The sequence below is a fragment of the Phalangium opilio genome, unplaced genomic scaffold, assembly GCF_054372755.1.
Source record: "Phalangium opilio isolate 3A_F unplaced genomic scaffold, DU_Popi_V2 ptg000082l_1, whole genome shotgun sequence".
Taxonomy (NCBI): Eukaryota; Metazoa; Arthropoda; class Arachnida; order Opiliones; family Phalangiidae; genus Phalangium; species Phalangium opilio.
The window spans coordinates 8,394,752-8,407,801 of record NW_028324189.1 but is presented as its reverse complement, the minus strand read 5'-3'; the positions used below and the strand labels follow the sequence as shown (position 1 = coordinate 8,407,801).

The following is a 13,050-nucleotide window of genomic DNA, read 5'->3' as shown; positions in this document are numbered from 1 at the left end:
TCAACAAGACTAGAAATAAGCGATAAAACTGTCCAAATTTCCCTAAAATAAATAGATTTCGGCTGAAAAGCGATACTATACAAATTTTTGAAAGCCTATAAATGCTATTATATAATTTTATATGAAAATTTGTTTAATTTTAACTTGATTTTAGGTACAAGAGTGTAGTTTTAAAAGTTTCATATAGTGTCCAAAAATAAGAGTGCTTATTTACGCCCCTGTTCTTCACGGTGTCTTGTCGCCGCCGCTGCCGCCCGCACTGCTCCGCAGCCGCCGTCGTGAGTGACTCCCGCGAGAAGCCGAGAATGGACGTCGTCGTCTCCGTCGCGTACTTTTTAGGTTAGTTTGGCTTAGTTCAAAATTTCGTGGAAAAAATTAATTAACGTCGGAGCTAATGAACCATATGGAATAAAATAAATTTAATTTAATAAAAATAAGCTTTTAGTCGTTATGGAAACCGAATTTAAGGAAATCGACGAGAGTAATACCTGGAATATGGTTTATCAAGTAAGCTTTTACAATTACAAGTTTGTTAACCAAGGCTTAATAACTTCCCACTCCCCCCCATTATTTCTCAAAATTCTATGGAAATCGACCTATACATTCTTTCATACTGAAGTAGTACCGTTCATTGTGCAATATTGTCTAAGCCTAAAATACAGATAAACACTCGTATATTTAAGCCCAGAAGGCGTGTTTTATTAATTTGAGGTGTTTAATGTATCAAATCAAAATCTTATCAAACTTAGCTGAGCTCATGCCCTATTTTTCCATTTTGAACGTGTGACGTTAGATGTGATGCCTGACGTTTATTTGCTATCAATTTTCAGCATATACGGCAAGAGTCTTGCGGGTACGAATACACTTGCAAAGACGCCAGAAAACTAGAGAATAAAAATCTTAATAGATATAGGGATGTCAACCCTTGTAAGTTTGGTATAAAAGTTAAAGAAACATTGGTATTGGTAAAGGGTGTTTAAAATTTTTCCGCAATTTTAGATGACCATACTAGGGTTCGTTTACAAAGGGGGGATAAAGATTACATAAACGCCAGTCTAGTGGAAGTGCCACAGGCTAGTCGTTCCTACATTTTAACACAGGTCTGTTGCGTTGATTAAACAGGGTTCATACAAACCTGGAAAACCTGGAATAATCATCAGGGAAATAAATAGTTCACAAAAACCTCAGGGAAAATTCAGGGAAATTGATAATTTTTGGTAAAATTCAGGGAAATCAGGGAAATTTGCATCAAACAGGGGCCGAGTAATTAAGGAAAATGTTCGTGAACATACCCCCCTCCATAGGATTAACATTACACTATACTTTGGAGGCTCGTAACTCTGGTTATATTAGAGATACGGGGATGTCCTTTTAGTATGTCATAGTCCTATTTGCCCCCCATCCAACCCTACTAAAAACTTGGGATTTCGTCAAACAGGGGCCGAGTAATTAAGGAAAATGTTTGTGACCATACCCTCCATAGGATTAACATTAGACTATACTTTGGAGGCTCATAACTCTGGTTATATTAGAGATACGGGGATGTCCTTTTAGTATGTCATAGTCCTATTTGCCCCCCATCCAACCATACTAAAAACTTGGGATTTCATCAAACAGGGCCGAGTAATGAAGCAAAATGTTCATGAACATCCCCTCCATAGGATTAACGTTACACTAAACTTTGGAGGCTCATAACTCTGGTTATATTAGAGATACGGGGATGTCCTTCGATTATGTAATAGTCCTATTTGCCCCCCTCCTTCGTTAACATTTGCTCCATAGGATACTCCATATACTGGAAAAACCTGGAAATCTCAGGGAAATTAGTTTTCCAAAAGTTGTATGAACCCTGGATTAAATGTATTTGTATTGGGTGTATATTGATAATAAGATCAATGTTGAAAGGGTCCTCTTCCAAGTACCGTTGGCCATTTTTGGTTGATGGTTTGGGAACAAAAGTCAAAAGGAATTTTAATGCTCAATAGAGTCATTGAAAAGAATACAGTAAAATGCCACCAATATTGGCCATTAGGAACTAAAAACGGTGGCCAAGATGAAATGGTTTTAAATGATGTTGGTTTAAAAGTTTTTTATATTGATGAGCGTGAAATTGATAATTATACAGTGCGAAATTTAAAACTACTCGATGTTGAGGTAAATTAATATTAGCAGAAGTGAGATGAGACTAGAAGACAGTACTGAGCGAACCAAATTCTTCACTCTTCAAAAGTGAATATTCTTGATAACACACCAACGGTTGGCCCTCTAGTGGCTGTTTCAGAATTTCCCCTCCAAAACGTGAGACGCTCGCGGTGGTAGACGGCCGAACTAGATTCAAGCACCCGCGTCCGTATTCCGCGGCTTTAGGTTGAGGGGAAGGGGGTAAGAAATGTTTTTGGAACTCGACCAATTTTTTTCTCTCTAGCGTAGGCGCGATTGAAGCGGCGAATAAAATCCTCAAATTTGTTCACTAATGCCAGGATCTATTACCAATGCTAGAACCAAGGATTATTTAAAATGTCTAAGGATAAAACGCAGAGAAGGAAATATCGAAGGTAGATGTTCCAAACGGTACCTAGCGGGCACAATCGGCAAACCGGAAAGCCAATATTTTGAAGCGTCAACACGTGACCGGGTTCTTGAAAGTTTTGTCGCTCTCTGTCTGCTCTAGCAGATCTACCAAAACCTAAGCCTTGCCCATTAAACTAAATTAGTGTAAATTCACCTCGTATATTCTTGCACTGAATGTTTGCTTTAGTCAAGGATTATTGCTTTAATCTATTATTAAAATTAAATTATGAGTTTTAGGAACTAACCTCATTCTTGAATCTTGAACTAAATGTTCTTAACGACCATTGACAATTCGAAAAAGAACTCTATACAGCATGCTTTCGAAAACTATCTCTCTTTCGTCTATGCTTTCGCGATAATAAGATAGGTGGCGCCATATTTATATTTCTTTTCCGTTTGACGCACCAAAACAGTAGGTGGAGAAGAGGGGGATGGGTTAAAATTTCGGAACAACTAGCGAACATTCCCTTACCATAGAGATCTGTGTGTGCGTTTTATCCTTAGACATTTTAAATAATCCTTGCTAGAACCCTTCACTTCTAGCCTCATCTCACTTCTGATATTAGGCTTATTTAGAGAAAATGGGGTTTTAATGGTTTTTCAACTGATAGAGTGGAGAGGAAAGGGAAATTCTTCAATTTCATTACACAACTTGGCCTGATTTTGGCGTTCCCGAATCCCCTTCTGCCTTTTTAAAATTTCTAATGGCCGTCCGTAAATCAGGAGCTCTTTCAAAAGATGTAGGGCCCGCTATCGTCCACTGTAGTGCAGGAATAGGGAGGTCTGGAACATTTTGCCTGGTAGATTCTTGCCTTGTTCTTGTAAGCGAGTCAGAAATGTTCTTTTATTAAAAATCAAAGCTTCTAAAGTGAAATTCAACTGGCGAATTTGATTTTTTTACTATAAGATTGAAGCTACTGGCAATGCCAACTGCGTTAACGTAAGGGAAGTCTTGTTAGAAATGAGAAAATACAGAATGGGATTGATTCAGACTGCCGACCAACTTCGTTTTTCATACATGGCAATTATAGAAGGGGCCAAATCGATACTCGTTACTAAAAAGAACGAATATCAGCAAGTGCCTTTGAACAATTCGCAGCATTTGCCCGTTAGTACCATTAAATATGATGGATTACTCTCCCCTTTTAAGATATTCTAAGGCACCTTTCTTATAGGAATCCACTAAAAATTCTGAGGAAAATGGTTTACCAAATGAAGGAGATGAAAATCTAAACTTTGCCGATAATGGACTAACACTAACAGACTCTAATAGTAGTGAAAGAATAGAGGAAGATCGCGATAGTGAAAGCCTGGATGAAGAATCGGAAACCACACCGCCTCCTTTACCACCTCGGATTGGGCGACCTCAAGAAACGACTAGCAATTCCTCATCTCCCGATACTATCAAAACTATAGAAGAAGCCTTTACAGGAGAAAATTGCAGATTAAACGATTCTGCTAATCATAATGGGGCGAGCCAAAGTGAAAAAATAGTTGAAACCTCGGATCGCGAAAGGTAACATACTAAATAAGCCTATGCTTTTGCTTTTTAAATGGAGGGTGAAGTAGAAAATCAAGTGATTTTTTAACGATTCTTCTACTAATTATAAGACCAGTCTGCATTGTGAAACATTCAGGAAATACCAGCTCCGAATGATTTTAAAATTATTTCAAATTAGGTTCAGATTTAAAGGATAATTTTAAACAAGGACCTCCGACCAATCGCGTAACGCCCTGCCTTTTTATTAACAAAGTTCTCGTGGCACGCTCCGTGTCTCGCGCCACGATTGTCACGTCGCGCGCCTAATTTTATCAAATCTCGTGATAAATTTCATTCAACACGGAACGTGCCACGAGAATTTTGTTAACAAAAAGGCAGGGCGGTACGCGATTGGTCGGAAGTCCTTCTTTAAAATTATCCTTAAAATCTGAACCTAATTTGAAATAATTTTAAAATCATTCGGAGCTGGTATTTCCTGAATGTTTCACTATGCAGACTGGCCTTATAATTAGTAGAAGAATCGTTAAAAAATCTCTTGATTTTCTACTTCACCCTCCCTTTAAAGAAAGAGCTACGAGTACATAAAAGCTTTTGGTGTTTTCTTGTTACTGACCCAAAATTAAAAAAAACATTTGGTGTTTTATTGATTGTAATTTTTATTAGGGAGTTGGAGTTGAGAAAACGTCGTCGACGGGATAAAACGGAACAAACATCCCAACTGGTTCAAAGAATGCGTCAGAAGCAGCGGGATTCTGAAACGAGCACCAGGCGCAGGTTATTGTTCAAAAAGCTGTCTTTGGGTGTTGTTTTGCTTATGAGTACAGGTATTATAGTGTACAGGTACTACGTAAAAGAGTAGTAAAACACGCTCTAGTTCAATAAAACAATAACAACAACAACAACGGAATGGGCCTCGACTCTATTGAAAAATGTTCAATCTCTCATTTTTTTATTATTAGGCTTAGCTCTCCATTTATTTTTAGTAGGATTTCCCATTGACAAGAAGTAAGGGGGAAACTAGACTTGGTTTTTCCTTTTCATTCATTCATTCGTTCGTTCGTTCATTACTACTATTTTTATTTTCTTTTGAAAATGAGAGATTCGATGTTTTTTTACAACTAATTAAAATCTACTAAGGAACGCTCGCGCCGTGTTATTTTAGTCATCAAGGGACGCGCCGCCATTTTTAATCAACTGAGAGGTCATTGAACTTGCCTTTTACGTAATTTAATTTAATTTAAATGAAAGATTCAAGTTGCTAAGAATGAATGAATTAAACCTGATTTAGCTAAGCCATATTTTTAAATTAACTATTTTAATTAATTTTGAATAATACACATTACACACTCGCCATAAGTTACTTTTCGTCAAAAAAAAAAAAAAACAACAAAATGCATGCACCGTTTTAAAAATAATATTTTTGAATGGTTGGTTACGAAATCAGCGCCATCTATAGGTGACTTTCTCGGCTTTAATGATCGTTAAACTTAAATTTCGGTGTTATTATTGGAATTAATATATGTAATATCGGACTAGATCCTTCTTCAAACGCGTTTCTTGACAAAATCAAACGCTTATCTAAAAACAATTATAGCGGTTTTAAGCTTTTAGAGCTTCTATTCTAACAGCCTAACACGCAACTCAATAAGCCTTGGTCTGGCCAAGGCTTAGATAGTTGGGAAACCGAAGCTGGTTGGTGCGCGGTGCGGTACTTGAAAACCCCATAAAATATCTTTGTACCTCTAGAAAAGTGATTTTTATCGTCAAGAAACAACTTTTGAGTCCAATTTTATGAATTAAAACCAATAATAACGTTTAAATTAAGTTTAACAAGCTTTGAAGTGGACTAAACAAAATGCACCGTTTTTGAACAGTGCGTTACAAAATCAGCGCCATCTATAGGTGACTTTCTCGGCTTTAATGATCGTTAAACTTAATTTTGGCGTTATTATTGGAATTAATATATGAAATTAGACTAGATCCTTCTTCAAACGCGTTTCTTAACAAAATAAAACACTTATCTAAAAACAATTATAGCGGTTTTAGCTTTTAGAGCTTCTATTCTAAACAACTCAATAAGCCTTGGCCATTGGTCTGGCCAAGGCTTAGATAGTAGCGAAGGCTGCTGCGAAGCCCGTGCGCGGTGCGGTACTTGAAAACCCCATAAAATATCTTTTTACCTCTAGAAAAGTGATTTTTATCGTCAAGAAACACTTTTGAGTCCAATTATAACGCTTAAATTAAGTTTAACGAGCTTGAAGTGGACTAATCCATACATTACCTGAGGCCCGGGCGACACATTGATGGGGGGGGGGGGCGCTGTTTAGGAATAAGGCAAATTTAAAAGATTGAAGTTCAGCAATAGATGAAATTAATTAATAATTTCCACAAATTATATTAAAGGCAAGTTTGTTATTTGGTGCCTCTTTAGATTGTAACGTAACGTAACGTAACGTTTTTCGCAATACACTTTTTAAAAATATTTTTGTATCAACTGCGATTCACTTGCCACTCAAGACGGAGGCAATTAAGATTTTATCCCCATCATTAATTATTTTTTTCTCCCAAGACTCTTTCCCTTAAAAATAAATAATATTCCATTAAAAATAGATGTGTTAGTAAAATTAATTAATTTTAACTTTTTCAATTATATTTTTTAACATTTAGGTAAAAATGTGTAGTTTTTTCGTTTTTTTTTTAATTCCCGAGCGTTTTTTTTTTTATTTTAATTCCCGAGCGTTTTTTTTTTATTTTAATTCCCGAGCGTTTTTTTTTTATTATTATTTTAATTCCCGAGCGTTTTTTTTTTATTTTAATTCCCGAGCGTTTTTTTATTTTAATTCCCGAGCGTTTTTTTTTTATTTTAATTCCCGAGCGTTTTTTTTTTTTAATTCCCGAGCGTTTTTTTTTTTTTTTTTAATTCCCGAGCGTTTTTTTTTCTTTTTTTTTTTTTTTAATTCCCGAGCGTTTTTTTTTTTTTTCTTTTTTAATTCCCGAGCGTTTTTTTTTCTTCTTTTTTAATTCCCGAGCGTTTTTTTTTAATTAACCTTAATTAATTATCCCGTTATTAATTAAAGGTCTTTAAAAGTTAGTTTCCATTAAGCGCAGCATTATTTATATTTTTTTTCTTTCTAAAAGATTACCTACTTTTAAGTGTAGAAAAGCCGGTTTAGCGGAAACTAAAACTATATATATTTAAATTAATTACTTTTTGTAGATGTAACGTTAATTTTTTTTAATGAAAACCAACCGTATTATTAATATTAATTATATTTAAGTAATTAAACGCAATTAAAGATAAACCAAACGTCGATAGTTTTTGTCAGGTGAAAACTAAAAATTTCCCTGATTTTACATTTAGAGACCAATTTTTGATACTTAACCAAAAGTTTCACCGTAAAAAAAAAGAAAAGAATCAAATTTAATGTATCATTAAAGTTGTTTGTGTTAAATATTGGGAGGAAATTGTCAATTGAATGTTTAACACAAAGTTTTAATATTTTTTTTCAGGCAACGTAAACGGAGTTTTGACTACGCCAAAGATTAGACTTAAATGTTATTCTTCTCTAATCTTGAGAGAGTTGAGACTTGAGAGAGACGCAGCCTTTTCAGGAAGTGAACATTTAGTTAAAAATGTTATCTCTTAACGTCCTGTAAATTGAAACTGTAAAACTCTCGACTGAGTCAAGAAATAAATTTGTTGTAAGTCAACAAAAGAAATTGGTTTCATTTTTAATTAATTCTTCCTGAAAAGGCTTGCCGTTGTGACGTATTCATTCATTATCTACTTATAGATACTAATTACCAAGGTTTTCTTCTTGTTAGGCAGACTATATTTAGCGTCTGACCTAGTGACCTTTCTGAAAAGGAAAGTCACATTTCAATTTTAGGCTTAAGTATTCTGGGACACTATTTAGGCCCAAATTTTAGGCTTAAGTAGCCAGGGATACTATTGAGGCCCAAACTTTAAGCTTAAATAGATAGAGGCACTATTTAGGCCCAAATTTTAGGCTTAAATGGCCTGGGACACTATTTAGGCCCAAATTTTAGGCTTAAATGGCCTGGGACACTATTTAGGCCCAAATTTTAGGCTTAAGTAGCCTGGGACACTATTGAGGCCCAAATTTTAGGCTTATATAGCCAGGGACACTATTGAGGCCCAAATTTTAGGCTTATATAGCCAGGGATACTATTGAGGCCCAAACTTTAAGCTTAAATAGATAGAGGCACTATTTAGGCCCAAATTTTAGGCTTAAATGGCCTGGGACACTATTTAGGCCCAAATTTTAGGCTTATATAGCCAGGGATACTATTGAGGCCCAAACTTTAGGCTTAAGTAGCCTGGGACACTATTGAGGCCCAAATTTTAGGCTTATATAGCCAGGGATACTATTGAGGCCCAAACTTTAAGCTTAAATAGATAGAGGCACTATTTAGGCCCAAGTTTTAGGGTTAAATAGCTAGGGACACAAATTTAGGCCCAAATAGCTAGAGACACTATTTAGGCCCAAATTTTAGCGTTAAATAGCTAGGGACACAAATTTAGGCCAGGCTTGGAAATAAGCTTTATTTCTGAACTAGTCCTCTGGACCAGTGACCCCTGATGTCTTAAATATGAAACTGGTCCCGGGACCAGTGACCCTTCCCCTATTTATTTTTCTGCTGGTCGCAGGACTTGTGGTCGTTCTCTCTTCTAAAAAATCTCTCTCGGCTTAGGGTTGTATACACAACTGGACTCCTGGAGTCGAAATTTATGTTAAAATGAAAATAATTAAAGAGGTCCCATATCAATTTTTAATAAAAGTAGGAATTAATAAACTAGTCACTGGGGCCAGTGACCCTCACGATTTGAATAAAAAAAAGTGGTCCAAGCTTTTAATAAACTGGTTTTGGACCTGTAAACCTGTCTTATTTCCTAGCCTGATTTAGGCCCAAATTTTAGGCTTAAATAGACAGGGACATTATTAAGGCCTAAATAGTGTGAATGAATGATTTCATTTAAATTGAACCCTTAGATCCAACCCTGAATTATCACGTTAGATTCTAATCATTCCCCAAGAAATTAATTAACCAACCACTTCTGGGGAAGTTTATTTTAAGAATTTATTGACCACGGACAAAATTCACTGAAACATTTTTTTTTTTCTTTTCTTAAAAAAAAAACCAATTAATATTTCAAAAATTTTGATGAATTCAATTGATTTCCATTTTATTATTTCAAGCTTAATTGTTCTTAAATTAATTCTATTGCGGATTGTAGTTAATTCTTCCCTCTTCAAGCTGTCTTAGCTCGAATAGCGGCTCTCTTACTGGTAACAGCCTGGAATCCAGATTTGATACTCGCGACTGAACAACGGGAGCCGCAAGTCTCACATTGCAAAAAGAATAATCTAGTGTCCTTTTGGAGAATTGTTTCTGGAGATCTACAAGTATGGCAGGTAACGTATTCCTCTGCAATTAATAATATAATTAGATTTAATTAATTTTAAAGTTAAACCAAAGTTTTTAATTAATTATCAAAGTTAATTAATTACTAATATATCTCCTTAAAACATTTTCAATCTGTTTTTGTTGAAACCTTCCCTTAATAATTAACTGATTATTAGCATCAACTGATCCGCTACAAAAGAAATTAATTAGGTTTAATTTAATAATTTAATTAATTAAATTAAGTATTTTTAATTAATTAATTTTTATACCTTGTTCCCAACTCAGCCAATAAAAATGCTTGCAAATGTTTGGGTTGTCTATGCAACCTTTAAAAAATATAATTTCAATTTGTTAATAAGTTTACTAACATTAATTAATTAATATATAACTAATTAATTAGCCTTATTCCTGATCAGCGCCACCTAACCATAGCGGCGACTTTGAGAACTACTGTAATTGGCAAACCAACCAGATGTGGATAAAATCTGGTGACGTCATTTTTGGTGAGACCCCGAGAGTGCCCGTCAGTGACGTCACCTGATTTTAGCGACATCTGATTGGCTTGCCGATTACAGTAGTTCTCAAAGCCGCCGCTATGATTAGGTGGCGCTGATCAGGAATAAGGCTAATTTAAGATAATTAATTAATTAATTACATTTTACAAATTTCTAAGAAGTTAGCGAAAGATGATTTTTTTGTTCCAACTCTCAATACTTGAGGGGGTTTCATGACAAAACGCCGTTTTTCACCCGCAATCATGTCAGGATTTTTTTCTCTCATGATATTAAAGACTCTCATCAAAAGCTGCAACATAAATTAATTAATTAATTAATAATTATTATTTAATTTAAAATAGGTTAACGAACCTCATCATAAGTGTAATCTCGGTCACTTCCAGACCAAGTTGTAGAGGAAATTGAGCCAATTCTATTTTCTTCTTCACCTTTATGATGATAAAAGTAACGTAACAGGCTCAAGAATTGCAAAAATATTAATTAATAATGTTAACATTAATGGCAGCCAATTAGGTTAATTAATATTGTTAAAAAGCAGCATAGATGGGAAGGCTCAAGATAGATGGAAGAAATATCTGTTAGTTTTGTTAGTTAACCAACCACCCACCAAACGTAGCTTCACCATCATCATCTTCATCCCCTTCTTTATTTTCCTGATCGATCTCTTCAAAGTTAATCTTTTTCTTTTTTTTCTTCTTTTTTGGAAGATTAAAATCTATGTCATCATCCATCCCCATAATATCATCAATTTCTTTCTCATCTCCAACAACTTTGGAGCTTTCTTCCCCCTGTTCAACTTCCTAAAAGTTTGAATTAATTATTAAATTTCATTAGTTAATTAAAGTATCTTTAATTACTTGAAGGGCATTATCGACATCTTCAAGATTGAATGGCTTTTTCTTCTTTTTCTTTTTTTTAAGACCAGAAAAGTCATCCAAATCGAGGGTAGCATCTATAAGATTAAAGTTAAATTAGTATTTAAGACTTATTTTACACAGGGTTGCCACGGAATTTTCAGAACCAATTTAGCCCTGACTTTTCCAGGTTTTCCCTGACCTTTTTCTGAGATTTTCCCTGACCTTTTCTCAGATTTTCCCTGACCTTTTCTGAGATTTTCCCTGACCTTTTCTGAGATTTTCCCTGACCTTTTCTGAGATTTTCCCTGACCTTTTTCTGAGATTTTCCCTGACCTCTTCTGAGATTTTCCCTGACCTTTTCTGAGATTTTCCCTGATCTTTTTAGGCCGAAAGTGTAAATGTTTACAGCACGTTTTAAGTGCTTATAATTAAATAAACTCTCTACATTAAGTTTTCCAATGTATTTTTCGCACCAAAATTAATAAGGAACATTTTAACTATAAATAACAGTCTCAAGAGATTATTTTAGAGAGCATTTACTTTATAAAAAACAATTCTAGACATTTTTAAGGATTGCTCTAGTTTTTCTGTGTTAAGAGAGGATGAGGAGAAACTTTCATTACTCTTTCAATAAAGACTTATCACCCAGAAATTTTACCCACTACAATCAAATTCCCTGACTTTTCTGAAATTTTTAAAATTCCCAGACTTTTGGGCCCATTTTTAAATTCCCTGACCTTTTGGGCCCATTTTTAAATTCCCTGACTTTTCCCTGACCTTTTGGGCCCATTTTTAAATTCCCTGACTTTTCCCTGGTCTTTTGGGCCCATTTTTAAATTCCCTGACTTTTCCCTGACCTTTTGGGCCCATTTTTAAATTCCCTGACCTTTTGGGCCCATTTTTAAATTCCCTGACTTTTCCCTGACCTTTTGGGCCCATTTTTAAATTCCCTGACTTTTCCCTGGTCTTTTGGGCCCATTTTTAAATTCCCTGACTTTTCCCTGACCTTTTGGGCCCATTTTTAAATTCCCTGACCTTTTGGGCCCATTTTTAAATTCCCTGACTTTTCCAGGTTTTCCAGGTACTTATTTTTATTTTATTTTTTTATTTATTTATTTAGTTCAGTACAGGTAAGCCATTAGAGCTTGGTTAGTACAACCGAGAGAGATTAACGATTTAGTTATACAGAGATTAACGATTTAGTTATACATTAGTAAAAAAAGAAAAAAAACAAAAAGAGATAAGTAACAAAGTAAAAAAAAAAAAAAAAAAAAATAAGTGACAAAGTAGAAAAAAAGATAAGTAACAAAGTAAAAAACGGTATGACTACAGGTCAATTTGGGGTATTATTGAAGTGAGCCGATAACTTAGCGCGAAATTTTGATTTATCTGAGATGGTAATAATAGATTCAGGGAGTGCGTTCCAATCTGAGATGACAGTGTGGGTGAAATGATGTTGGCGGATAGACGTCAGGGCGCGTGGTTTTGCAAGTTTAAGGGAGTGTCCACGGGTAGAGGGATACTGTGGCAACCCTGTTTAAACAAATTAGTTCAAATACCTTCATCTTTATCCTCGCGATCGCCTTCATCTCTTTGATTGTCCACCCCATTTTCTTGTTGGGTCTCTTCAGCGGGAACACTACCATCGTCAAGAGCGCTCATATCAAACGGAGTCTTCTTCTTCTTTTTCTTTTTCTTAAGAGAAAGGTCGAAAATCTTCCCGAAAAATATTAAATCACATTTAATTTTAAAGGAAAAATTTAATTTAATTTAATTTAAAGGAAAAACTCGTAATGCGGAATATGCTTACCGATTCATCTTCAGCCATATTGAGTTAATTTAATTTTAAACTGCTTTGACCAGGTAATTTTAGTCTAAGCCGATAATAACTTAATAAAATTGAGAGATTAAAGTTTTTATTTTTAATGAAGTATGTCAAAAATATCCCAAATAAATCCTATTTTTGGAGAAGATGGACGATGATCCTAAATATTGCATCAGCCAAAACGAGCCAACGTGACACCGGAGGTCGGGAGTTTAGTTCAGTTCACTTCAGTTTGGCTAGAGTTTGATTTTGTTTATTTTTTCGAATTTCCACTAAAAACTATTTTCTAATATCCTTTAAGATGTTCCTCCAGTCATGACCAACTGACTGTGTATTTAACTTCGATGAGAG

The 13,050-nt window shown here is 34.9% G+C and overlaps 2 protein-coding genes across 4 annotated transcripts; one reads left to right on the top strand and one right to left on the bottom strand.

The window, feature by feature from the left end:
* The first annotated feature begins 83 nt into the window (after positions 1–83).
* Positions 84–7,792, top strand: Ptp61F (Protein tyrosine phosphatase 61F). Of its 2 annotated transcripts, none has more exons than XM_089848306.1 (9): positions 84–507; positions 831–927; positions 1,000–1,100; positions 1,906–2,154; positions 3,183–3,392; positions 3,479–3,679; positions 3,747–4,087; positions 4,736–4,896; positions 7,583–7,792. In XM_089848306.1, exons 1-9 carry the CDS (start codon positions 451–453, stop codon positions 7,717–7,719), a joined length of 1,554 nt encoding a protein of 517 aa, XP_089704432.1. In that variant the 5' UTR covers positions 84–450; the 3' UTR covers positions 7,720–7,792. The 2 variants fall into 2 exon arrangements, with proteins under 2 accessions (XP_089704432.1, XP_089704433.1); XM_089848307.1 differs by having other exon boundaries at positions 106–507; positions 4,736–4,846.
* A 1,358-nt stretch (positions 7,793–9,150) lies between these two features.
* On the bottom strand, positions 9,151–12,914 carry eIF2beta (eukaryotic translation initiation factor 2 subunit beta). Of its 2 annotated transcripts, none has more exons than XM_089848309.1 (9): positions 12,685–12,914; positions 12,434–12,590; positions 10,875–10,969; positions 10,640–10,817; positions 10,369–10,445; positions 10,158–10,306; positions 9,772–9,828; positions 9,607–9,692; positions 9,151–9,523 (listed from the first exon to the last, which is right to left on the bottom strand). In XM_089848309.1, exons 1-9 carry the CDS (start codon positions 12,700–12,702, stop codon positions 9,348–9,350), a joined length of 993 nt encoding a protein of 330 aa, XP_089704435.1. In that variant the 5' UTR covers positions 12,703–12,914; the 3' UTR covers positions 9,151–9,347. The 2 variants fall into 2 exon arrangements, with proteins under 2 accessions (XP_089704435.1, XP_089704434.1); XM_089848308.1 differs by having other exon boundaries at positions 10,625–10,817; positions 12,685–12,913.
* Between the last annotated feature and the right edge of the window lie 136 nt (positions 12,915–13,050).

Coding starts and splice junctions, on each gene's coding strand:
- Ptp61F (XM_089848306.1), top strand. CDS start 451: ATGGAAACCGAATTTAAGGAAATCGACGAGAGTAATACCTGGAATATG. Junction 508..830: donor CCTGGAATATGGTTTATCAA/GTAAGCTTTTAC, acceptor ATCAATTTTCAG/CATATACGGCAAGAGTCTTG. Junction 2,155..3,182: donor TAAAACTACTCGATGTTGAG/GTAAATTAATAT, acceptor TTCAACTGATAG/AGTGGAGAGGAAAGGGAAAT.
- eIF2beta (XM_089848308.1), bottom strand. Junction 10,446..10,624: donor TGATGGTGAAGCTACGTTTG/GTGGGTGGTTGG, acceptor ATCATCATAAAG/GTGAAGAAGAAAATAGAATT. Junction 9,829..10,157: donor TTCTTAGAAATTTGTAAAAT/GTAATTAATTAA, acceptor TATTTTTTAAAG/GTTGCATAGACAACCCAAAC.